Here is a 25,992-nt window from a genome sequence, read left to right on the forward strand (position 1 = left end):
TGACTCAGCCCGGCGGCAGAAGGGGAAGCGAGGGCTGTGCAGCAGCTTCTGCTGGAGACATCAAAAGGCAACAAGGGAGCGATCAAATTACGGGAAGCTGGAAAAGCAGCGTAGTTGTACGGTAGAACTAAAATTGTGGCTACGGGATTGTGACTTTCCACAACCTCCAGACAGAGGAGCTGGGGTATCCCAGACATGGGGGAGCTCCTGTCGGGACCAGACATGGGACAGGGGGATGCGGGATAACAGTGCTGTGGGCAGAGCAGTTTTAGGCAAAGCAATCAGGTCTTTTTCCGTGCTTGATGTGCGATCAGCCCCGGTGCTGTGGTGTGGTCGGGGGGTCCTGACCCGGGGTGAGCGGCTTGGAGAAGTCCCTGCCCAAGGAAACAGTGCCGGGCATCACCTGCCGGGCAGGCTTTGGGGTGAAGGACCACCGGCCGCAGCACCTCACGGGAGAGGCGTTCGGCCACCAGATGCCACCAAGGTGGAAGAGGAGACTTCGGGGGACGAGGGAAGCGCCCCCAGTTCCCGCACAGCGACGGGACACGCGTCCCCCGCTCCGTGCCACGCTCTCAGCCCGCTCCGGGCTGTCGCCGCTTCTGCCGTGCGGTGCCGGGGAAGGCGGGTACATCCCGGGGGCTCAGCTCCCATTCTCCCGCTCCCCGCTTCCCACGGCCCGACGGGGAGCGCTGCCCTGCGCGGGAGGATGCGGGAGCTGCCAGCGCCAGCCCCGGGGCAGTCCCGGCCCTTCCCCCGGGGTGATGCCGGCTGTGCCCCGCCCGGGCGATGCGCGTAGCGGCCGGGCAGGGCGGTACCGGCGGGGCGGTGCCGGTGCCCAGGGCGGGCCCCGGGGCTGGGCGAGGCGGAGCCCGGCAGGCAGCGAGACCGGTCCCATGGGAGCCCGGCGGGCCGGTGGACGCCCATGGCTTTCAGCCCGGGGCTGCTGGTGGTGGCCGGTTCCTTCGCCGCTTTCCGCCTGCTGAACCGGGGGCTGGAGCGGCTGGTGCCGCCGCCGCCCTCGGCCCGGCGCAACCGCTGGAAGTGGCGCAACATCTGGACATCGCTGGCGCACAGCGTGCTCAGCGGCGGCGGGGCGCTGGCCGGGTGAGCGGCACCGCGGGGCCCCGCGGGGACACCGGGCTGCCCGGCGGGACCGGGACTCTGGGAGGGAATGGGGACGTCGAGGGAGCCCGACGGGGACCTGCGGCCACGGGGTGCTAAAGGAGATGGGGGTGTTGGGGACCCTGGGGAGTGTGAGGAGCTGCAGAATGAGGGCACTGAGAGAGGGAGGAAGGACCGAAGGACCAGGAATGGGGAGACTCCAGGGAAAACAGGAGGAGAGGGGTGGCTGTGGGTGCAACAGGTCTCCGGGGAGGGTCGGCAGCACCAGGTGGGTACTGAGGACACCGGCAGGGGAATGGGGAACCGGAGGCACTGCCCGACACTCACAGCCTCTCTCCCGTCAGGTTCTACCTCCACCCCGAGATGTCCAACGACCTGGTGGGCACACACCCGCCCGGGGCGCACAGCCTGGTGGCCGTGTCTGTAGGTGAGGTGTGGCGATGGCCTGTCCCCTGTTCCGTCCCCCGGGGGTCTTCACGGGCTCGGCGGTGCCTGACACCAGCCCCTCGAGCCATGTCGCGATGTCTCAGGCACCTCAAACAATCGCCCTATTCTTGGCAAAGGACAGTGGCTCCTTTCTGTCCCACGGCAGCCGCAGCCAGGAGGTACTGGGCACCGGGCTGCCCTCGGAGGGAGCCGGGGCTCGGGGCATCCCAAAAGTGCCCACATGGGGTTGGAGGAGTCAGTCGGTGCCTCTTCCTGGGAGCACATCCTACAGTGAGTGCAAGAAGGACACAAAGCACCCCAGTTTCCTTTTGCTGTGTGTGGCTCCCCAGCACACAGATGTAACCAGCACTTCCCGGGGGGCTGCCCGGCCCACTCAGGTGCAGAGCCCACTGGGGCAGGGGGGATTTGTTGGCACAGCCCTTCCTGACCCCCTTGTTGTTCATGGCCTCCCCAATCCCAGGCTATTTCATTGAAGACTTTGTGGACATGTTGTGCAATCAGAAACTTCATCAGTCCTGGGAGCTGCTCTTTCATCACTCTGTGGTGAGTGCACTGGCACAGGTACCACCAGGGAGCCTGGGGATGGGGGCTCCTGCTGTTTGTGAGGGGGTTTGCTGCCTGCTACAAAGTCTGATTTTATTTCCTGGGGAGAGGAGCCCAGACAGCAGGGCCTGGAGCTCCTCTTGGTCCTGCAGAATCTGTACTCTTAGAAGGTGTCCAGAAAGGCACCTAAAAATGGGGTGGTATTGGTGATGATGAGACTGAGAGCTGGTCAGAATCCAAATTTATTGTGAACTACATATGCTTATATACTATTCTTGAAAGGCTAGTAAGTTTTTACTACAGTGATTGGGTTCATCATCACATAAACAAACTTACACATTTTACAACATCTCTTGCTTGCAGAATTTGATGTCATTTTCTTTTCAGTCCGATTTAATTTTCAGCTCTGTTTGTTCTTGCCAAGGCATCCTGATTATCAAATATCTTATGCTAATCACGTCCAAAGTCCATCACCTGTCTTGTGTGTCCCAATAGGGTAGGAAAAAACATGTGTACAGAGTATGGGCTGATCCACAAGTGTCACTGGCAGCAGTGACCCCGGTGTCCCCTCTGGCACAGGTGAGCAGCTCACCTCCTGTGGCTCTTGCCCTCCTGAGCACCTGCCAGCAAGGGCTGCACATCCCCTCCATCCCCCTCCCCTCCCCGGGGTGCTTTCACCCACCTGGGCTGGTGTGGCTGGAGCAGCTGTGCTGCAGGACCCCCACTCCAGTGCCCTCTGCCTGTCTTGCTGTGCCCTGTGTGGGTTTCTCTCTGATCACCTCTGCTGTCCAGGTGCCAGAGTGTTTTTCCCAACCCAAACAATTCTGTGATGCTGAGACTGTGGGTGCTGCAGGGCAGGGGGTGGCACAGCCTGGAGCTGGGCAGTGGAGACGCTGCAGGGTTCAGGGGAGGCTCAGGGGTGTGCAGGGCCTGGGGAGGGGGACAGGGACAGTGCTGGACTCACCTGGGATGAGAGGGGTAGTCAGACCTGCTCTGTCAGTGAGCCCTGGGGCTCTGCTGGCTGCTGCTGGTGAGCCAAAAGTTCATCTGCACAATAGAGCTAATTCAAGCCAAGACAGTGATTTAACGGAGCAGATAATCTCATTAGAGAGCCCATACAGAGAACAGCACTAATGGCATAAAGCAAAGAAAGGACCGAGTGTGCTGAAGCGTGGGCAGGCAGAGCCTGTCCCCCTGCCTGGCAGGGAGGGTGAGGGGCAGGAATCCTGTCCCAAACAGCCTGGGGTGCTTCAGGGGGCTCTGTGATACACCAAAGCCACCTAATCCCTGCAGGGTGCCTGTCCTGGGGACAATCCCTGAGCCAGCAGCAGCCGTAGCCCTGGGCTACAGTCTTCCTGTCCATTCACTGGGTGTGGAAAAACCTGCTGGGCCACAACTGGCTGCATTCTCCAGGCCACAACAGCAGGGTAGGTCAGACTGCTTTGTCTCCTCAGCCAACCTGGGGCTCAAAGAGCTGTTTCCTTCTCTTCCCACTGGAACAAAAAAACCCACTCAGGTTTCATGCAATGGTGAGGAGGTGCCAGAGGCTGCAACGCCGCAGGGATGGCACTGCTGTGATGATCCTTTCCACCTCTACTCCTTGCTGTGCCCAAGGGGTTCTAGCTTGCAGCAGCTGGGAGCGACCAGCCCCTGGGCTGAGCCCCTCTTTCTCCCTCCTCCCCAGGTGATCATCTGCTTTGGAATTGCCGTGCTGCTCCACCAGTACGTCGGCTTTGCCCTCGTGGCTTTACTGGTGGAGATCAACTCCATCTTCCTGCACCTGCGGCAGATCCTGCTCATGGCCAACCTGGTGCACACCACCTGCTACCGCCTCAACAGCCTCGTCAACCTGGGCACCTACGTGGTGTTCCGCATCGCCACGCTGGCCTGGATGGCCCGCTGGCTCTTCCTCAATCGCCAGAACGTGCCCCCGGCCACCTACGCCGTGGGCACGGTGGGCATGGCAATCATGACGCCCATGAACATCATCCTCTTCTACCGCCTGCTGCGGAGCGACTTCCTCAAACCCAGGCGGGAGAAGGAGGAGCGGCGGGAGGAGGAGGAGCGGCGGGAGAAGGAGGAATAGCTCCTCCCCTGCGACGGGGGCAGCTCCAAGCCCGTGGAGCACCGGAGGGTGAACGTGGCTCTTTCGGTACCTTGAAAGGAGGGGCTGCACTAACGGAGCATCCAGGCTTTGCTTGTGGCTCAAGATCCTGGGCCCTGCACAGCAGAGAGGTGCTCGTGGACCAGGCACTGTGGCTCTGCTCCCCAAACACTTTTGGATGATGTGGTTGGACAGCTGGGAGGTGCTGAGAGAAGCCTCGACAGCTCTCACAGCTCCCCGAGGCGCCACTGAGATGAGAAGGGGGCAGGGCAGCACTGTTTCCCCACTGCTCTTCCAGACATCCCGACACCACAGGGTGTTTCCAGCCCCTGTGCTGCTGCAGCCCCCAGGGTCCCATCAGCCACGGGACACCGAGTGCTCTGTGGCATCTCTGTAGAACACCACCAGCAAGACAGGCTCCAAGGCTTTGCCTTCCAGGAGATGTCAGTGAAAACCAAAGCCTGCACTGATGAGCCTCCCCGAGATTGTCCAGGCTGAGACCTGGCTGGGTGGGCACTGTGGGGTGCAGGTCGGGGGCAGCCCCAACCTCTCCTGACAACTGGAGCTTTTTCCACGTTGTTTTCTCCCAGAATAATTTAAGTGCCCATAAATGAGCGTGGGAGAGCGTGAGTGGCTGGCGAGAGGATGCTGTGTGATGGTCACTTCCCACAGATGAGGGGTTTTCAGGCACTTTTTAGGATTCAGGAATCTGTTAGGAATGCCAGGTGGTGCTGCAGAGCCCGGGGTAACGCTCTCACCCGGCAGCAAAGGCTCTTACTAACACGAGCTTTTAATAAATGGCTGCAAATGAAGTGGCTTGAGGGGAAAGGACTGAGAGGGGACAAAAGGACTCAGCATGCCAGCCCAGTCTGGGGGTGTCACTGCTGGGCACAGTCCTTACCCCATGTCTCCCTGCCATGGAGTGAAAATACACTGTGCACTGGCACACTCTACCTCTCTTGTTGGGGTTTTTTGTCCCACCCCTGTCCTTTCTGAGGAGGAAGATGAAGGTTTTTAAATGTTCTTCCACTCCACATTTCCTTTTCCTCACTGATTCTCACACTGGACTGCTCCCCAGCAGCCCAGCACTGTGTATATAACAGGATCATCCCACTTGGAGTTACGTGAACCAGTCTGGAGGAATCCACGGCTCAGTCACCTTTCCTTTGTGTAACAAATAAGCTTTAACACAAAACCTCTCCCTTGGTTTGAAGAGCAGGCACTGCTCGGAGAGGGTGGCACGTGTTCTGAGGATGGGGACACATTCCTGCTGGGCAGGGAAAGACGAGTGATCCATGGGCAGTGTGAGGCTGGAGACAATGCCTGGCCAAAGCTGCTTACATTTCTATTTGTGGAGAGCAGGGAAGCTTCCAGGTGCTGGGCACAATACTCCAGGTTTGGATTTGTCACCTCAGGCAGTGCTGAGGTGCCTGTGTGCCCCTCACAGCCCCCAGCTGGAGCAGAACTGTCACCCAGGGCTTTCTCTTTGGTTTGACCCACGTATTGCATAAAATTCCAAATTTTCCAGGAGCTGCTGCACTGATCCTTGCCCTTGGCACAGCCTCTGCATCTGCTAAAAGCGCTGCCTCTGCCCACGCCCGGGGTGTTTCTCAAGGCCTGGATTGTGTCCCCACATTCCTGCTGTCACGTGGATGTCCTGCACCCCAGGCACGTGGGGCTGGGGCCAGGGCAGCCTGCTCTGGGCTCCTCTTAATCCGCCGTGGTTTTCCCACACGGCTAAGGTGGGATAAGCAGGGGCTTTGCAGGTCACCGAGGGCAGACCTGGGGATGCCCTGTGCTTGTCTATCCCCATAGGAAGTGCCACAGCCTTGGCTTGAAACGTTTTGGAAGGACTCACCTCTCTATTTCCACCGTATAGGGGACCACAGGGTTTCAAGGAGCATCTCCATCAGCGAATTGTTGGGGAGCAACACCCCGGCCTGCCACCCAATCACCCCCGCTCCAGCCCCATCCAATATCCCTCCAGAACAAAGCCCTGTTCCCATGGGAGCCCCCGCCCTGGCAAAACCCTAAGGCAAGAGCCAGCCCGGCTGCTGAGCGGCCCTGACAACACATTGAACCCACCCACAGCGAGCTGGACCTCACCTTTTCACAGCTGCTGGGCAAGCACTGAGGGTTGGGGGGCGCTCCTGGAGAGAGGCAGGAAGAGCGCAACGAGGTGAGTGGCCCCTTGCTGGGGGATGGCAGCGCGGCCATGGGGCAGTGCTGGGGGTGAGCAGCCCCCTGCCTGCCCGGGCCACGGGGGCTGGCTGAGACGGGCTCAGCGCACTGAGGGGATGTGCAGCCCCCGTGGGGATGTCCCCGCGCTGCTCCCCCGGGGACATCACCGGGATGCGTCCGGGATGTCCAAAATGTCTCCCTGAGGGCTCCCCCCGCCCCTACCACCCTTCGGGAGGGGGGGCGCGACCCGGCCCGTGGCGCCCCCTGCAGCAGCGAGGAATGAGCTGCGCCAGGCGTCGCCCAATCAGAGGCGGCGCCGCGCTGTCACCGCCGCCCCTCTCCGCCAATGGGAAGCAGCGGAGGGCGGGACCGGGGAAAGCGGGACACCACACCGGAAGTGTGCGCCCAGACACAACTTCCTCCCCTTTTCCGCCTTCAGTCCCGCCCCCGCAGCTCTACACTCTGATAGGATAGCTCTGCTGTCTGTCAGACTTCCTGAAAGCTGATTGGGCATTCCGCGCTGCTAGTCACGCCTACATCCGGGTCTCGCAGGAGCGGTAGCGGCGGCGCGGCGCCGCCATTGTGGTGGGGGAGCGCGGGGGCCGCGGCTGTCGGTGAGGGCCGAGGGGGAGCGGCGGGCCCGGGGCGGGCCCGCGGCAGGCGGGAGTGACGGGGAAGCGGCCGGCGGCGGCCTCGTCGTGATCCCGTACCTCACCCTGAGCCCTTCTCCACGCTCTCCGCAGTTGCGTCGCCATGGCCGCCGTGTTCCCGTACCGCGGCGGCTGCGCCCCGGTGCCCAACCCGCTGGCGCCGCTGCCCGACTACATGTCCGAGGAGAAGCTGCAGGAGAAAGGTGGGTACGGCCCCGGCACCCCAGATGCTGCGGGGGGCACAGGGCCTGACCCGCCGGCTCTGTGTCCCCGCAGCCCGCAAGTGGCAGCAGCTGCAGGCCAAGCGCTATGCGGAGAAGAGGAAATTCGGCTTCGTGGACGCGCAGAAGGAGGACATGCCCCCCGAGCACGTCCGCAAAATCATCCGCGACCACGGCGACATGACCAATAGGAAGTTCCGGCACGACAAGCGCGTCTACCTGGGGTAAGGGATCCCGGTGTGCGGCGGGGAGCTCAGGGGATGCGCCGCCGCTGCTGCTGCCTTGGTGATGGTTGGAGGGACAGATCCTTCTCCAAAGGGCTCTTCGTGCCTGTTGTAGCTCGCTGAGGATGCCCTGAGGTGTCAGTGCAGAGGAGGGTTAGCAAAAGGAGCTGTTGCTTTGAATTTATGAGAAAAAACCTGAGCCTGGGTAACGCATCGTTGGAGGGGAAGCCCCTTCCCCAAAGGGCTTTGGGTGTCAGGTGTGGCTCTGTCTGCTGCTGTGAGGTATCAGTGCAAAAGAGCATCAGCAAAGGGAATTGTTGCTTTGGATTTAGGAGAAAAAACATAACACAGTGTCTTAGAAGAAGTTGGGGAGAGTGTGAAATGTTTTTGAAAGATTAAAAAGCATCCTGAGTGCTTCTCTGCTGTTTGGGTGTAGAGAGCTGTTTAGTGCACACCATGGTCTGCTGCAGTAACTTACCATTACCCATAAAAACTCCAGAAACTCACTTAAAAACTTCAGTTTTTGTTTGCAGCATTCCTGAAATCCAAACCACTAGAAAACCTTGTGATAGTCCAAGGGTAGAGTGGGAGATTCATGGAATTGTTTTTTGACCGTGGAGCAGCTCACAGGAGGGAAAGCCGGGAGGTTGCTGGGCTCGTGGCAGGTGCTTGGCTGTCCCTGAGGTGCACTCCAGCGTGGTTTCCCTTGCTTTGTGGCTGCAGGGCTCTGAAGTACATGCCCCATGCTGTGCTGAAGCTCCTGGAGAACATGCCCATGCCCTGGGAGCAGATCCGGGACGTCCCCGTGCTCTACCACATCACCGGCGCCATCTCCTTTGTCAACGAGATCCCCTGGGTCATCGAGCCTGTCTACATTGCCCAGTGGGGGTAGGTGCCTCCTGCTTCATCCAAACCTTTTTTGCACCCACCATGAAATCCCCCTGGTTTTAACTTTGCCCCAATTTCCTGCAGCTCCATGTGGATTATGATGAGGCGGGAGAAGAGGGACAGGCGTCACTTCAAGAGGATGAGATTCCCCCCCTTTGATGATGAAGAACCCCCTCTGGATTATGCTGATAACATCCTGGATGTGGAGCCTCTGGAAGCCATTCAGCTGGAGCTGGATCCAGAGGAGGATGCCCCTGTGCTGGACTGGTTCTATGACCACCAGCCTCTGAAGGACAACAGGAAGTACGTGGCTGTGGGAGCACAATTCACTGGGAGAGGGGAAAAACAAACAGAATGCATCAATTAGGTGTGCAGAGCAGTGTGTAACCTTTATGTGCTGTTGGTGGGGAGAGAAAAACCTTCCCTCAAGGGTGGGAGGGAAGACCTGAGTGTTGGAAAGCTGCATCTTTTGCTTGCAGGTTGCTCAGAGAAGCTGTGGCTGCCCCATCCCTGGAAGGGATCAAAGCCAGGTTGGATGGGGCTCTGAGCAACCTGGGATGGTGGAAGGTGGAAGGCTTGGAACAAGATAAACTTTTAAGGTTCCTTCCAAGCCTGACCATTCTGGGATTCCATGGTTCAGCATCCAGCAAGGCCCCTCTATCCAGGAGCCCTGTTACCCACCCACCTGCTAAAACTGATGTTTCTGACCATGCTGTAAAGCTGGCAGCCTGCAGTCCAGCTGGAATTTGAGGTTTGCTGAAGGTGCACAGATGTTCTGTGTCAGCTGGGACACACAGGAGGAGAGGAGCTGGAGCAGCCAGCATTTTCAGGGCAGGAGGAGTCCAGAGTTGTCTTTAACAGTGCTGCAGCCTTTTTCCAGTCTATAGACATCCATGTGTTACCTGTCCTTGATGGATGCTGGCTGGCAAAAGGTGTGTGGTGATTGTGGTGCTGTGGCTGTGCCTGGAGTGTCCCTGCTGTGCCTCCCCAGGTACGTGAACGGCTCCACGTACCAGCGCTGGCAGTTCACCCTCCCCATGATGTCCACCCTGTACCGCCTGGCCAACCAGCTGCTCACTGACCTGGTGGATGACAACTACTTCTACCTGTTTGACCTGAAAGCTTTCTTCACCTCCAAGGCACTGAACATGGCCATTCCTGGAGGTCCCAAGTTTGAGCCCCTCGTCAGGGACATCAATCTTCAGTGAGTGTTTGTGGCATTCGCGTTTTCTGGCAAAATCCCTTCACCCAGGATTTTTCTCCTGGGAAGCTGAGAAGCCTCAGAGAAAAAGGAAAACAATAATTATCTGATTTGCTTCTCCTGTGTTTTGCTCCTTTGGAATGTGTTTAGAGATTGTTTACCAACAAGTGGTTGTTTTATTAGTTTCTGCTGTAAGTTGTTGTCACTCTTTGGCCATTCAGTGCCAAGCTGTGTCAGGACTCTGAAAAGAGTCACAAGTTTTCATTATTATCTTTTTAGCCTTTTGTAAGTATTCTTTCTGTATTCTTTTGTGTAGTTTAGTATAACATTCTTTAATATAATATAGTATCATAAAATAATAAGTTAGCCTTCTAAGAACATAGAGTCAGATTCACCATTCTTTCCTACCACAAGGGATCCTGCAAGTACAATAAGTGTTGGGTTTAGGAGAGAGATGAGTGGTTATCTAGGAAAGGGCTGATGGGATGTTTTCAGTCACAAATGTTTCATGAATGTCTGCATAACCATTTCTTGTCTCATTTTAAGGGATGAAGACTGGAATGAATTTAATGACATCAACAAAATCATCATCAGGCAGCCCATCAGGACAGAGTACAAAATCGCTTTCCCGTACCTGTACAACAACCTGCCCCACCATGTCCACCTCACCTGGTAAGAGCAGCAGCCTCCAGAGCCACGAGAGGAGGGAGAGGCTGTCAGAGGCTCTAATGCTTATTTTTGTTGCAGGTATCATACTCCAAACGTTGTTTTCATTAAAACAGAAGATCCTGACCTCCCAGCTTTTTACTTTGATCCTCTGATTAACCCCATTTCACACAGACATTCTGTCAAGGTGAGTCACTGGGTTAACTGGGATAAACCCTAGGTGTGGAAGTAGGGGGCTTTAGTATCTTTCTTCTGATAGCAGCAGACAAGCATAAATATTTCAGAGAAGGCACCAGCCCTTTGACCAAAAAAAGCCACAGCTGTCATTTTAGTCTTCTACTTCTGGAGTTGCACAAAGTTGTCTCCTTTGCTTTCTATAGGATAAAGCCCAATGTCTAATTAATAGTGTTAGAGTCTTCTGACAGGTAGTTTATCTTTCTGTTTGCCCTTGTTGTGTTTGTGGAGCTGACATCTCCCTGAAGTTACTCCACGACACCCAACTCAGGGTCTAGTAGCCACAGTTTGCCTTCTTGAGTGCTTTTTGCTTCTCTCATGCTCAGTACAGCCACAGTTCTTCCTTGAGAGCAAAGACATGGATTTTTAACTTGCTTAACTCAGAAACTGAGCTGAAGCAACCAGGAAACACCTTGTGTGGTGCTTCTGTGTTTCAGAGCCAGGAGCCACTGCCTGATGATGATGAAGAGTTTGAGTTGCCAGAGTTTGTGGAGCCTTTCCTGAAGGATACCCCTCTCTACACTGATAACACAGCCAATGGCATTGCCTTGCTGTGGGCACCACGACCCTTCAACTTGAGGTCTGGCAGGACACGCAGAGCTCTTGACATCCCACTGGTCAAGAACTGGTGAGTTCTGTCCTGGGGGAAGGGCTGATGTAGGGATCATGACATTTTTACCTTGTTATAATGGAAATGAAGTAAAGACATTATGGTGGCTGGTTTCTAGAGATTTTAGGAGAGTTTCTGGGCACTTTTTTCTGAGGAATGTGAGTTAGCTGAAGCTTTGGAGTGTGATTTATCCATAGGTACCGTGAGCACTGCCCAGCAGGACAGCCAGTCAAGGTGAGAGTCTCCTACCAGAAGCTCCTGAAGTACTATGTCCTGAATGCACTCAAACACAGACCTCCCAAGGCCCAGAAGAAGAGGTGAGTGGGCTCTGTTCAGTGGGGAAGTGCTGATCTCTGTAGGGGACTGAGCTGATGGTGGTCTCTGCTCTCTCCAGGTACCTGTTCCGCTCCTTCAAGGCCACCAAATTTTTCCAGTCGACCAAGCTGGACTGGGTGGAAGTTGGCCTGCAAGTGTGTCGCCAGGGCTACAACATGCTGAACTTGCTGATCCACAGAAAGAACCTGAATTACCTTCACTTGGATTACAACTTCAACCTGAAGCCTGTGAAGACCCTCACCACAAAGGTACCAGTCCATGTGCTGTGGTACACAAGAGCAGAGTTTGTGTGAAGGTTGTTGTGTAGTGAGGAAAGGGAGGCCGCAGTGCCTCAGCTGTTAACCAGATTTGAGTTGTTTCACTTCTCTGTGACATTGTTACATAAATTCTGAATATTTTGTCTTTTCCAGGAAAGAAAAAAATCCCGTTTTGGGAATGCTTTCCATCTGTGCCGAGAGGTCCTGCGGCTGACTAAGCTGGTGGTGGACAGCCACGTCCAGTACAGACTGGGAAATGTGGATGCTTTTCAGGTAGGCTTTTTGGTGTTTTGGTTTTAGATGTGGTGAGAGGAAGTTGAGAATTGGAATATTTTATATGGGATGCACAAAGTGGCTGAATGTTGCAGTGTTATGGAGGAGAGGGGAAACATTGAAAATATGCAGTATTGTTTGAAATTCTGATTTTATATTACTTTATAAGAATTAACCACTGAGCTATACAAAGCTCCTAATGTCTGAGCCAGCATTAGGAGCTTTGTATGGCCTGATACACTCTGTCCAATAAACCTGGCTGCTGGAGGTGTTGACTGTTGTCCCTGACTGTGTTCCATGTCTCAGCTGGCAGATGGCCTGCAGTACATCTTTGCCCACGTGGGTCAGCTCACGGGGATGTACCGCTACAAGTACAAACTGATGAGGCAGATCCGAATGTGCAAGGACCTGAAACATCTCATCTACTACAGGTTTAACACAGTGAGTTCACCTTTCCACATGATACTGACCCCATGTGAATAAGGAACAAGGGAGGGATTCTGGAATGTCAATAAATGACCTGTTCTTACCATGTCTTTGTTCCTGCAGGGGCCTGTGGGCAAAGGTCCTGGCTGTGGTTTCTGGGCTCCAGGCTGGAGAGTGTGGCTGTTCTTCATGAGGGGCATCACCCCACTGCTGGAACGCTGGCTGGGGAATCTGCTGGCCAGGCAGTTTGAAGGTCAGCACCCTGTAAATCCTGCACGTGGGAGGAGTGTGTGGTAAAGATTAATACTGTGTGCTTGCCAGCCAGTTTCCTGTTCATACTGGTGGTCTTTATCCATGCTCCATTGACCAGCTTAGGGCTCTTTCAAGGTCTGTGCCCCCAGAACACATTCTAAATGGAAATGGGATTTCCTGCTCCCTAGTCACTTAATCATCTACTCCACACTCCTGGCAATTTCTCCTGCACCTCCACGCACTCCTGAATCAGGAAGGGGAATCAGTGCCTGGTAGTGTCAGAATTCCTGAAGGACTTTGCATTTTCCAGGCCGTCACTCCAAGGGTGTCGCAAAGACTGTCACGAAGCAGCGCGTGGAGTCTCACTTTGACCTGGAGCTCAGGGCAGCTGTGATGCACGACATCCTGGACATGATGCCAGAAGGGATCAAGCAGAACAAAGCCAGAACCATCCTGCAGCACCTGAGCGAGGCTTGGCGCTGCTGGAAGGCCAATATTCCCTGGAAGGTAAACCTCTCACTTGGCCTTTGGGTTCAGTTCTAACGTCACCCAAGTGAAGCTGCTCTTGGAAAGCTCCCACTCCTGCTTCCCACAACTTCCTGTCCCTCCCCAGGTGCCAGGGCTGCCAACTCCTATTGAGAACATGATCCTGAGGTACGTGAAGGCCAAAGCTGACTGGTGGACAAACACGGCTCACTACAACCGGGAGCGGATCCGCCGGGGAGCCACTGTCGACAAAACCGTCTGTAAGAAGAACCTGGGCAGGCTGACCAGGCTCTACCTGAAAGCTGAGCAGGAACGGCAGCATAATTACCTGAAGGTACTTCTGTCCTCCCTGAAATTGCACAAATTAATGCTGTTTTCATAGGGAAGCTTTCACTGATTAATTCTGGTGTGTGGTTCTGCAGGATGGGCCTTACATCACTGCGGAAGAGGCCGTTGCTGTGTACACAACCACAGTGCACTGGCTGGAGAGCAGGAGGTTCTCTCCCATTCCTTTCCCCCCACTGTCCTACAAGCATGACACCAAGTTGCTGATCTTAGCCCTGGAGAGGCTGAAGGAAGCTTACAGGTAAGCAGTAGGAAGTGATCTTTATCTTCAGGGGCACTGGGAAAGGTTTCTGTTTTGTTATCCATTATTCCTGTGATGGAGTATGGTGTGAAATTTACCCTGGTGGACGGGTAAAGCTGTTGGTTTTGGTACTGCCAGTTTATCTGGGAGTTCTTACTGACTCTGTCACTTGGGCAAAACCACTGCCATGCTTGCAAGTTTGGGGATGTGGGTTGTGAGGATTTACAGGTTGAACATTATCATTCATCAGTTTAATGCAGTGGCCCTTAGGCTGTTTGTGTGCAGGTGCTGAGCTGTTCTCCTTTGTTCTCAGTGTGAAGTCACGCCTGAATCAGTCACAGAGAGAGGAGCTGGGCTTGATTGAGCAGGCTTATGATAATCCCCACGAAGCTCTGTCCAGAATCAAGCGACATCTGTTGACTCAGAGAGCCTTCAAGGAGGTGAGTGAAAGCCTGGTGAAAGCCCAGCCATGTTATGCTGCATTCAGAAGCTGAATGGCACAAAAACTTTGTGTTTCCTCTCAACCACCAGCCTCAGTTTTTCCTCCCCCCCTTTTTTTTCAGGTGGGAATTGAGTTCATGGATCTCTACAGCCACTTGGTCCCTGTTTATGATGTTGAGCCCCTGGAGAAGATCACAGATGCTTACCTGGACCAGTACTTGTGGTATGAGGCCGACAAGCGGAGGCTGTTCCCTCCTTGGATCAAACCTGCTGACACTGAACCACCCCCACTGCTGGTGTACAAGTGGTGCCAAGGTCAGTGGGCTCTTGGATTCCATGCAAAAATGATTTTTCCTATGGGGGCACTTGTGTCCTATGAGTTCCCTTAGGAGCTGAATTTTGCTTTTGCAGTTTGCAGTCAATAATTACAATCAGAGGTGTATTTTGTGGGTTGATACATGTGTATATACTGGAGGAGGACAGCTTGCACAGCATTTATGGTTGATTACATAGTTCTCCCACTTCTGGATAGACTAGAAGATCCAGAGTCTGAAAAATCAGACATTGCAGGATTTATGTTGAGTTCCTGTATCCAATGGCTGCTTCTGTGCTCTGATGTGTCAGATAACACAAGACTGTTTGTTCCCTCAGGCATTAATAACCTGCAGGATGTTTGGGAAACGAGTGAAGGGGAATGCAACGTGATGCTGGAATCTCGTTTTGAGAAGATGTATGAGAAGATTGACCTGACCTTGCTCAACAGGCTGCTGCGTCTCATCGTTGATCACAACATTGCTGACTACATGACAGCCAAGAACAACGTGGTGATCAACTACAAGGTGATGGTTGTTGTCAGGAAAGGGGGTTTGTGGTAAGAGGGACCCATGAGGGAGGAGGTTTTGGACCCGTGGCAAAGAAGGAGCACAAGATTTGCCAAAGAAAAGTGATGAGGGAGTAAAAAAATCCTTCTGGGTCATGCTGAAGAATAGCTGCTCAGGTGAAAGGGTTCTGATGTGTTGGGATGTGTTTTCTCACAGTTCCACTTCATCTCCTCAGGACATGAATCACACAAACTCCTACGGGATTATTCGTGGGCTGCAGTTTGCTTCCTTCATTGTCCAGTACTATGGGCTTGTGATGGACCTGCTGGTGCTGGGCCTGCACAGGGCCAGTGAGATGGCTGGGCCTCCCCAGATGCCAAATGACTTCCTCAGCTTCCAGGACATCGCCACGGAGGTGGCCCATCCCATTCGCCTCTTCTGCAGATACATTGACAGGATTCACATCTTCTTCAGGTGAGACCTCTGGGGCCCTGCTTTCCTCAGGTCAGCACAAAGGAAAGGGAGATTTAGTATGCTCCTGCTGCTGGCTTTTGTTCCCTTTGCTGTTGAAGATCAGGAATATTTGAATTGACAGACTTTCCTGGATAACTGCATGTCCACATGCCTCCTCTTGCTTCCTCAGTTTGCTTTTCTGCAGTTTCTCTGGACCAGTAGAAACACAACAATGTCAAGAAACACAAATGACCAATAGAAATATGCTCAGTTGTTAGGAATTTGGTAAATTATAGACTGGCAAAATAAGCTTTTTCTGTCTCTTCTGGAAAGATAACCCAGACCCTGAGTCGCTCTGTGCTAATGAAATTCCCCCATTCCTTGGGAGGACACAAAAACAGGATAGTTACCTTCAAACAGGCTGGCAAACACCTTTTCCTAATTTAATCCTTATCTTTCTTGCCAGGCTGGTGCTGCTAAGTCAACCATGCAATTCCAGATCCTTTTCTGTGTGTTTCCAGGTTTACAGCTGACGAGGCGAGGGACCTGATCCAGCGGTACCTGACAGAGCACCCCGACCCCAACAACGAGAACATTGTGGGCTACAACAACAAGAAGTGCTGGCCCCGGGATGCTCGGATGCGCCTCATGAAGCACGATGTGAACCTGTAAGTGCTGCAGCTGGGGAAGAAGTGGTAGGAAAAAGGGAAAAATCAGTGATAAATAACTGTTGGAGACTGATAGATGATGCTCAGGATGAGATGTGAGAAGTGAGGAGTGCTGAAATCCTGAAAAACTAGGGAAGTGTGGCCCTCATCTTCTGATGTTTACATTCTCGTAACAAACTTTCTCACGGACTTCATGTAAATAATTCATTGTTTTGCATTCTTTTCTGGAGGAGGAGAAATTTGATAGACTGTTGGTTTGTCCAGTGTCATTGGAGAGGTGGCACTTTCACCCTCCAATCCACTGTCACTTTTGGAAATCTAAAAATGTTGGAGTCAGAAATTAAACTGCTCTCTTTTTTACCTTGGAGAACCCAGTGTCCGCATCTTTCTATTTCCTGTCCTCGAGTGACAGGGAAGCTCTGAGACTTTGCCCAGTTGTTATTTGTGCACATGCTGATGTGTCACTGTGGCCATGCTGTTCTCCAGTGGCCGTGCTGTGTTCTGGGATATCAAGAACCGTTTGCCCCGCTCGGTGACCACGGTGCAGTGGGAGAACAGCTTCGTGTCCGTGTACAGCAAGGACAACCCCAACCTGCTGTTCAACATGTGCGGCTTCGAGTGCCGCATCCTGCCCAAGTGCCGCACCAGCTACGAGGAGTTCACCCACAAGGACGGGGTCTGGAACCTGCAGAACGAGGTGGGCTGGGAGAGCCATCCCTGGCTGGGGTTTGGGTTGGAGAGGGGCTCCCAGGAGGAGACTGACGGGTCTGTGCTCTCCAGGTGACCAAGGAGCGCACGGCTCAGTGCTTCCTGCGTGTGGATGATGAGTCCATGCAGAGGTTTCACAACAGAGTGAGGCAGATCCTCATGGCCTCTGGCTCTACAACCTTCACTAAGGTAAGGGAGGAGGGAGATCTGTGACAGCTTTCTACAGATTCTTGGGAGTGAACCAGGAGCTGATCCTTTTCTTTCCTTTCTAGATTGTCAATAAATGGAACACAGCTCTGATTGGCTTGATGACTTATTTCCGGGAAGCTGTTGTAAATACTCAGGAGCTGCTTGATTTGCTGGTGAAGTGTGAGAATAAAATCCAGACTCGGATCAAAATCGGCCTGAATTCCAAAATGCCCAGCCGTTTTCCTCCTGTGGTGTTCTACACCCCTAAGGAGCTGGGGGGGCTGGGCATGCTCTCCATGGGCCACGTTCTCATCCCTCAGTCTGACCTGAGGTGAGTTGTGCTGTTCTATCTCCTGCATGACTTGAGTGTTCTCTTAGATGCTCCTTCCCCTAAAAATATTCCAAGAGTGCTAAACCATGCCACGGTACATAGCTGTGTTGCCTTTACTCTAGCACATGGCAGTGATCAGGGAAGTCCCAGTTCCTCCTACCTCATTCTTGTCTCTTTGCTCCAGGTGGTCCAAGCAGACAGATGTTGGCATCACTCATTTCCGCTCGGGAATGAGTCATGAGGAGGACCAGCTCATCCCAAATCTGTACCGTTACATCCAGCCATGGGAGAGTGAATTCATTGACTCTCAGAGGGTGTGGGCAGAGTATGCCCTGAAAAGGCAGGAGGCTATAGCCCAGAACAGGTGTGTGTCCACGTGTGGGGGGACAGGCAGCAGTGGGAAGTTTTGTGCTGTCTGGGGATTTTGGAGACCTTGCTGGCCCTGTGGTACCTGCAATGCTGTTCCCTCACCTCTGGCATTTCAGTGTCCCCTGCCTGAGCTCTGTGTAATTTCTGTGATCTCATCAGCTAATTACTCATTAATGCATTGCAGTAAATTAAGAGGTAACAAAATGTGGGGATTTTTTTCCTCAGGCGTCTGACCCTGGAGGATCTGGAGGACTCATGGGACAGGGGAATTCCTCGGATTAACACCCTTTTCCAGAAGGACAGGCACACTCTGGCTTATGATAAAGGATGGAGAGTCAGGACTGACTTCAAACAGTATCAGGTACTGACAGGGAATTTCTCTTCCCCTGAATATGAAGTTCAGATACCTGTTCCAAACAAAGTCCTTCTGCCTTGTGTTACTGCAGGTGTACTTCTGTCTCACTGCTGCAGAAAAAATTTACAGCCTTGTGCTGGGACTGGTAGAGGCTGTTTGGAACCAAATGCTCCAGAATTTGTAGCTTATCCACTTTGGAATCATTTAGATAGATGGCAGTGTATTGAAGAAAACCACAATAAACACAACAACATATTAAAGAATCAGTTCTGGAGAGAGAAAAATAATTATCCCAAAACAAGCATTCCAAAAGATTAAGTTTTAGTAATAGTAATTGTTATTTAAAGCCTTTAATGACAGCTCTATAGAAGGCCAGTCCCTGAAAGATAAAAATATCACCTGGGGTTGCACGCAGTGAATTGCAGAGTGGTACTGACAGAACTCGTGTTGTAGATGAGCTGTGTCCTCCAGCACTGAGGGCATGGGGCTTTTTACCTGCTCTCTGACCATCACCATGTTGTTGGCTCCTGCAGTTAGTGCAGCCAGGGGAATGATGTGCTCGCTGTTGTCTCCAGGTGCTGAAGCAGAACCCCTTCTGGTGGACACACCAGCGCCACGATGGCAAACTCTGGAACCTGAACAATTACCGCACGGACATGATCCAGGCTCTGGGCGGGGTGGAAGGGATCCTGGAGCACACGCTCTTCAAGGGCACCTACTTCCCCACGTGGGAGGGTCTCTTCTGGTAAGAGGAACTTTGGTGTGGGCTCTGGGCTCGGGCTGTGCTGCTTCTGTTGAGTTTCACCTGGTTTTCAGTGGTTCTTTCAGAATGTTGTGTAGTTCAGTTGTGAGGGCACCTGGGAGGGAGCTACAGCTGAACTTGCAAATCCATGGACATTTCTTGGCATGAAACAATCCTCCCTGCCCATGGCTGATCCCTGTGTCTGTTACAAGTGACACATGGCAGCAGAGATGAGGGACATCTCATTGAGGTGAATTGAATGGTCTGCCCTTTCTAGGGAGAAGGCCAGTGGCTTTGAGGAGTCCATGAAGTGGAAGAAGTTGACAAATGCCCAGAGATCGGGTTTGAACCAAATTCCAAACAGAAGATTCACTCTCTGGTGGTCTCCTACCATCAACAGAGCCAATGTAAGTACCTGGTGTTCGTCCCTCTAGGAGCAGACAACACTTTTCCACTGAAATGAGAGCAGTTAATTGATCCAATTAATTATCATTAATTATCAGGACATCTCTTAGCGAGGTATTAACCTCCTTAACAGGAGATGCTCTATTTTTAAAAATTTCCTCAGTTGTGCTGTTGTGTGTTCTCACAGCTGCTTTTCCTTCTCAGGACATCTCTTAGAGAGGTATTAACCTCCTTAACAGGAGATGCTCCATTAAAAAAAAATTTCCTCAGTTGTGCTGTTGTGTGTTCTCACAGCTGCTTTTCCTTTGCAGGTGTATGTTGGGTTCCAGGTGCAGCTGGATTTGACAGGGATCTTCATGCACGGCAAAATCCCCACACTGAAGATTTCCCTCATCCAGATTTTCCGAGCTCACTTGTGGCAGAAGATCCATGAGAGCATTGTCATGGATTTGTGTCAGGTGAGCAGTGTTGGCTTGGTTTGTTTCTGTGCCCTTTTGGAGCAGGATTAGTCTTTCTCCAGCAATTTGGCAGAGAAAGGGAAGAGACATAAAATGGGATTTTCCTGACTGCCTTGGTGGTGAGGATAAATTCCTTATCTGGGTTGCTTGAATCTCATCTTTTACTGCCTTTTCCCAGGTGTTTGATCAAGAGCTGGATGCTCTGGAGATTGAGACAGTGCAGAAGGAGACAATCCATCCCAGGAAGTCCTACAAGATGAACTCCTCATGTGCAGATATCCTTCTCTTTGCTTCCTACAAGTGGAATGTGTCACGTCCATCCTTGCTGGCAGATTCCAAGTGAGTTTCCCTTTTCCCTCTCCTCAGTCTCCCTTCAGAGCAGAGCTGCTGAGCCTGTTCATCCAGAGCCTCTGTGTCTCTTGGGCATGTGGGAGACACTGGAGATTGTGCCCAGCAAAGCACAGGGAATGTTTGGGTAGATGGTTGCAGCATTTCCTGGCACTGCCTTTGCAAAACACAAACCCTGGCTCTGCTCCTGTTCTCTCCTCTGGGTGAACTTTTAGCTGTTGAAGGTTCTTCTGGAAACCCCACAAAGCTGAGCTGGCCCAAGCCAGAATCTGGAGTGAATCCTCACCAGACAATCCCTAGGGGAGATGACCCTCATGACTGCTGTTTAAACAAAGCAGCAGTGGACTCACTGCTGCTTTGTTTAAACCTTTCAAAAGTCTCTGCATCCACTGCTGTGTGAGGAGAACAGCAGGGTCCCTTTCCAGGGTGGAACGTGGATATGAGCTGGCTGCAGTGTCCATGCTGGGTGACAATCACTGCAGGAGAATTTTGTGCCAGATGAACTTGTGGCGTGCTTTCTCCTCAGGGATGTGATGGACAGCACCACCACCCAGAAGTACTGGATTGACATCCAGCTGCGCTGGGGCGACTACGACTCCCACGACATCGAGCGCTACGCCAGGGCCAAGTTCCTGGACTACACCACGGACAACATGAGCATCTACCCCTCTCCCACTGGGGTGCTCATTGCCATTGATCTGGCCTACAACTTGCACAGGTCAGAACTGCACCTTCTGTGGTTTCATTTTAGGGTTGGCATTGGTGGTTTGTGGGTGTTTGTCTCAGTCCAGACTGGGTTGTATTCCAGGCAGGAGGATGAGGGGAGGAGGCAGAAGCTGGAGATGGGCAATGAGGGGGGATAAGGCATCTCAGGTTGCCCAGTTTTGCTCAGCAGTAGTGGTTCAGTGCCCTCAGTTCATTAATAATTTGTTTATTAGGATATTTCTGTCAGACTGTTGTTGGAACTGAAGGACAGGCCGTGTTTCAAAGGCCTTACAAGTGGGGACAGCTATTTCTCACTGGATATAAGGGGCAAAGTCAGAAGTCAGTTCTCCAGTGTGTTTGTTAGAGAAGGTGCAGCTTTTCTGGGACTGCAGCATGTGTGTGCTGTGGCTTCCCACTGAGTGGGTGTAGGTAAAAGCCACAGGTGCCCACCTCCCAGGGGCATTACAGAAGTCACACTGCAGTACAGATCTGTATTTGCAGCAGTACAAAGGGGCCTGGCTGCTGCATGGAAAGACTTGAGTGGGGCTGTTGCCTCTTCAGGTCTAATGGTAATAACTTCTGTTTGTTTCGTCCTTCAGTGCTTATGGGAACTGGTTCCCTGGGAGCAAACCTCTGATCCAGCAGGCCATGGCCAAAATCATGAAAGCAAACCCTGCCCTGTATGTGTTGAGGGAACGGATCCGCAAAGGGCTGCAGCTCTACTCCTCAGAGCCCACGGAGCCCTACCTGTCCTCCCAGAACTATGGGGAGCTCTTCTCCAACCAGATCATCTGGTTTGTGGATGACACCAACGTGTACAGAGTCACCATCCACAAGGTGAGGCCTGAGGGTGTCTCAGGGAAAGGACTGAATGAGGTGGAGGTTTCCACGTGTGATGGAAATCTGGGAGTCAACACATGGACCCAGATTTTTGCAGAGTGCACAGAGCAGCTCTTACATTTCCCACACAGCTCCTGCTCAAAGCACACAGAGAGTTGGCTCTTGTGCAAAGGTGGGGGTGGGCTCCATTTATCTCCCTGCACTTCTCACTCTCACTTTTTCCCTCAGACTTTTGAAGGGAATTTGACCACAAAACCCATCAACGGAGCCATTTTCATCTTCAATCCCAGAACTGGGCAGCTCTTCCTGAAGATCATCCACACGTCTGTGTGGGCAGGACAGAAGCGTCTGGGACAGGTAGGGCCTGGCCGTGCCTTGGGTGTGGACTGGGGCTGGGCTCTGACTGCTTGGGACACTCCCTTGAGCAGAAAACATCACAAAGATCTTCATCTTCCTGCCTCTTAATGAGTTTGGAGCTCCAAAGTCCAAGTGATCAGGCAGGCAGGAGGATGGGATGTAAAAGTGGAGGAACACAGGCGTTGCTGCTGCAAGGACTTTGAGGCTCTGAGGTGTAAAGACCCCACATCATCAAGCAGAGCTCGAGGAGCAGTGCTCTGCTCCTTGTTACAGAATTCACTCTGCACTTGGCTGTACATGCAGTGCAGTGAGACAGCTCAGGTGGCAAATCCAGGGAGATGGAGTAGCCAGCTGTTGTTTTCTGAGCCACTCAGGAGTAACTGAGCTCCAGGAATGGGAGCTGCCCTCTGTGATCAGTAAGGAGGAAATGCTGGGTCTTGTCACTGATCTGGAGCAAACCATAAATTCCAGTTGTATTTTTAGAATTTGGTTTGTGTCCCTTTGGTTCCCAGAGACATGGAGGCTCTGCTGGAGAGCAGGGGGACACTTCTCTAACCCTGCTGTCTTTCTGTAGCTGGCCAAGTGGAAAACTGCTGAAGAAGTGGCTGCCTTGATCCGGTCCCTGCCCGTGGAGGAGCAGCCAAAGCAGATCATAGTGACACGGAAAGGCATGCTGGACCCACTGGAGGTAAGGCTGCAGCTCCCTGAGGATGTGTAAAATCTGTGGGAGATGACAGTTCTGTGTCCTGTGATGTTCTGCAGTAGCTGTGAGCTAATTCCTCTGATAAACTCCAGGTGCACTTGCTGGATTTCCCCAATATTGTGATCAAAGGCTCGGAGTTGCAGCTGCCCTTCCAGGCCTGTCTGAAAGTGGAGAAGTTTGGTGATCTCATCCTGAAGGCCACTGAACCCCAGATGGTTCTCTTCAATCTCTATGATGACTGGCTGAAAACCATCTCTTCCTACACAGTAAGCACAGATGTGTCTCCTGCATTTTGCTTTGCTGCTGATAAATGAGGCAAGGAACCAAGGCCTCAGATATCCCTGATGAATTGTTTGGGAGCACTTGGCTCTGAACCTGCCTGGATTTTTCTTTAGATGGATTTCCCTGGCAATTCCCATGTGCTCAAACAGAGGAATGCTGTACTAGGGCCTTGTACATTTAATTTTCTTCTTTCTAACTCCATCTTCTTTTCATCTCCAAGGCATTCTCCCGTCTGATCCTGATTCTCCGGGCGCTACACGTGAATAACGATCGAGCCAAAGTTATCCTGAAGCCAGACAAGACAACCATCACTGAGCCTCACCACATCTGGCCAACCCTGACAGATGAGGAGTGGATCAAGGTGGAGGTGCAGCTGAAGGATCTCATCCTTGCTGACTATGGCAAGAAGAACAAGTAAGGCATAATCCTGCCAGCCTTTCCTTCCTGCCCTAAAGGCCGTGGCCACGGGCCTTTGTCAATGCACTCTCAGCTTTGTAGGGGATCTGGTTAATTTTAATAACCTTCTGGTAAGGCAGATAAAAATGTCAGCACCAAATCTTTGATCTGAGCATCACGTGATCATGGCCCCTCTTTTTTTAAAAAAGTTGTGGTTTAATTTTTTCCAAGTGCCCAGAGTGGGTGTTCTGAGCTTGCGCCTGAAGGTGAGAAGGCTCCAGAATGTATTTTGAAATGCCTGACTCGGGTGAATTTTCTCTTCCAGCGTGAACGTTGCATCCCTGACCCAGTCAGAGATCAGAGACATCATCCTGGGCATGGAGATCTCTGCCCCATCTCAGCAGAGGCAGCAGATTGCAGAAATTGAGAAGCAAACCAAGGAGCAGTCGCAGCTGACGGCCACGCAGACCCGCACGGTGAACAAACACGGGGATGAAATCATCACCTCCACCACCAGCAACTACGAAACCCAGACCTTCTCCTCCAAGACTGAGTGGAGGGTCAGGTAGGAAGGCAGGCAGAGGTGCTGGAAAGGGTTGGAATGCTCAGGGAGGATCTGTGCCCCCTCTGATCACTGTCTCCTCCTCACAGAGCAATCTCTGCTGCCAACCTCCACCTGCGGACAAACCACATCTATGTCTCATCAGATGACATAAAGGAGACAGGTTACACCTACATTCTTCCCAAAAATGTGTTGAAGAAGTTCATCTGCATCTCAGACCTGCGGGCCCAGGTGAGTGTGCAGGGTGTTTGTTACAGTTCTGCCCCAGTCAAACACATCAGGGGGGAAACTCTTGGTGAAGGGCTGGGAACCTGCTATGGTTTGTCCACATGAATCCCTCTGATGCTCTGCTCAGAAATTAAAGCTACACAGAGATCTCTTCTGGCCTTCTAAGGCAGGTGTGTGTGTTTTAGATTGCAGGTTACCTGTATGGAGTGAGCCCTCCAGACAACCCCCAGGTGAAGGAGATCCGGTGCATTGTGATGGTGCCCCAGTGGGGGACACACCAGACCGTGCACCTCCCAGGGCAGCTGCCACAGCATGAGTATCTCAAGGTGGGCTGAGGTTCAGCTTCCAGGGTGGGTGGGAGGTCAGTGACAAGGATCTGAGGTGGTGGAGCAGCTTCCCTTGGTCTTTTGTAGTTGTAGGACTGAAAGGGCTCAGTCTGAAGTCAAACTTGATTGAGATCAAGTGAGGGGGAAGCCTGTAATCTGTGTCCTTTTTGCCAGGCTTGAAGTGGTCTCATTTTAAATGGTTTTGATTTTTCCCTAAACCACTCTCTTTTTGTCAGGAAATGGAACCTCTGGGATGGATTCACACCCAACCAAACGAGTCCCCTCAGCTGTCACCACAGGATGTCACCACCCACGCCAAGGTCATGGCTGACAACCCCTCCTGGGATGGGGAGAAGACCATCATCATCACCTGCAGGTGAGGGGCAGGGAGCCTTCTGCTGCAGAGCTGGGGAACTCAAAATAAAATTGGCAGAAAGGGAATGTTGGCTCATTCCTGCTTTCCCTCCTCTGCCCCAGGTGAGTCTGACTTGCCTCATGTCTTGTCCCTTTCAGTTTCACCCCTGGCTCCTGCACGTTGACAGCCTACAAGCTGACCCCGAGCGGGTACGAGTGGGGCCGGCAGAACACGGACAAGGGCAACAACCCCAAGGGTTACCTCCCCTCCCACTACGAGAGGGTGCAGATGCTCCTGTCCGACCGCTTCCTCGGCTTCTTCATGGTCCCAGCACAGGGCTCCTGGAACTACAACTTCATGGGTGAGCTGGCCTGGGGAGGGGAGGGGGAAAGGAGGCAGTGTGAGGAGCTTGGGGAGGAAGGAATAGCTCTTTACCCACTCCAAAACTTCCTCAGAGTGGCTGGCAGGGATACCAGCACTGTGCCCTGAACTTTCCTTAGTACCAGCATTGGGATGTCAGTTCAATGATTTTTTTTTTTTTTTTGGGTGGCTCGAGAGGAAAAATGGATCCTATGTCTGTCAGGATTGTAGTGCATGGTCTATCGCCACTGAATAATTAATCTCTGTCAGGCAGAAGAGATAATGGAAAATGCAAGAGAGAAGCTGTTCCCAGTAGGGAGATCCTGGTATCATGAACACCACGGGCAGCTGGAGGAAGGGTCAGGAAATGACAGTGACAGAACACTCGACTAGCATAAAAGGATTGTAAATCTCTTGAGAGGAGGAGCGCAAAGCAGGATGATTTTTTGGGTTTAGAACTCTCTCTCTCCTGGCAGGGAAATGGTTGTAGAAGGGTGGAGGGCTTTGTTAGGCTCCTGAAGGGTGCTCAGGTGGGTGACACTCCCTCTGTTCCAGGTGTCCGCCACGACCCCAACATGAAGTACGAGCTGCAGCTCGCCAACCCTAAGGAGTTTTACCACGAGGTCCATCGCCCCTCTCACTTCCTCAACTTCGCGCTGCTGCAGGAGGGGGAGGTTTACTCTGCCGACCGCGAGGATCTCTACGCCTAATCCTGCCCGCGCCCCTCTTAGTACTGTTGATATTCAACAGCGTGTTCGTGTGCCCCGCTCCTTCCACTGTGCCCCGCTCGCCCCCCTCACCCCGCGCGTTGTTGTTTTTCCCACTTTTCCGCTCAATAAATTTTGTACGACCGGGAGCGCTGAGGTCCCGCCTCGGGGCGGCC

General features: G+C 52.9%; 2 protein-coding genes across 3 annotated transcripts; both read left to right on the forward strand.

The window, feature by feature from the left end:
- The first annotated feature begins 235 nt into the window (after positions 1-235).
- Positions 236-5,204, forward strand: TLCD2 (TLC domain containing 2). Its single transcript, XM_041422852.1, is given in 6 exon segments — positions 236-502; positions 504-686; positions 797-1,104; positions 1,467-1,549; positions 2,030-2,112; positions 3,797-5,204. Coding segments are annotated over 6 exon segments (1,326 nt in total). The 3' UTR covers positions 4,199-5,204.
- A 1,722-nt stretch (positions 5,205-6,926) lies between these two features.
- Positions 6,927-25,965, forward strand: PRPF8 (pre-mRNA processing factor 8). 2 transcript variants are annotated; one of them, XM_041423125.1, is made up of 43 exons: positions 6,927-7,011; positions 7,141-7,250; positions 7,324-7,492; positions 8,216-8,380; positions 8,465-8,683; positions 9,372-9,584; positions 10,128-10,253; positions 10,329-10,434; positions 10,919-11,109; positions 11,289-11,408; positions 11,486-11,675; positions 11,838-11,957; positions 12,264-12,398; positions 12,507-12,636; positions 12,946-13,142; positions 13,249-13,455; positions 13,544-13,707; positions 14,021-14,147; positions 14,271-14,463; positions 14,800-14,987; positions 15,205-15,443; positions 15,944-16,090; positions 16,577-16,787; positions 16,871-16,987; positions 17,071-17,318; positions 17,503-17,682; positions 17,913-18,048; positions 18,618-18,787; positions 19,062-19,191; positions 19,501-19,647; positions 19,826-19,986; positions 20,522-20,713; positions 21,300-21,537; positions 21,769-21,897; positions 22,472-22,585; positions 22,693-22,866; positions 23,103-23,296; positions 23,604-23,843; positions 23,930-24,071; positions 24,254-24,394; positions 24,631-24,770; positions 24,908-25,110; positions 25,665-25,965. In XM_041423125.1, exons 2-43 carry the CDS (start codon positions 7,151-7,153, stop codon positions 25,817-25,819), a joined length of 7,008 nt encoding a protein of 2,335 aa, XP_041279059.1. In that variant the 5' UTR covers positions 6,927-7,011; positions 7,141-7,150; the 3' UTR covers positions 25,820-25,965. The 2 variants fall into 2 exon arrangements, with proteins under 2 accessions (XP_041279059.1, XP_041279058.1); XM_041423124.1 differs by having other exon boundaries at positions 6,958-7,250.
- Positions 25,966-25,992: the final 27 nt, after the last annotated feature.

Source organism: Onychostruthus taczanowskii, unplaced genomic scaffold, assembly GCF_017590055.1.
Source record: "Onychostruthus taczanowskii isolate IOZ18803 unplaced genomic scaffold, ASM1759005v1 scaffold75, whole genome shotgun sequence".
Classification (NCBI taxonomy): domain Eukaryota; kingdom Metazoa; phylum Chordata; class Aves; order Passeriformes; family Passeridae; genus Onychostruthus; species Onychostruthus taczanowskii.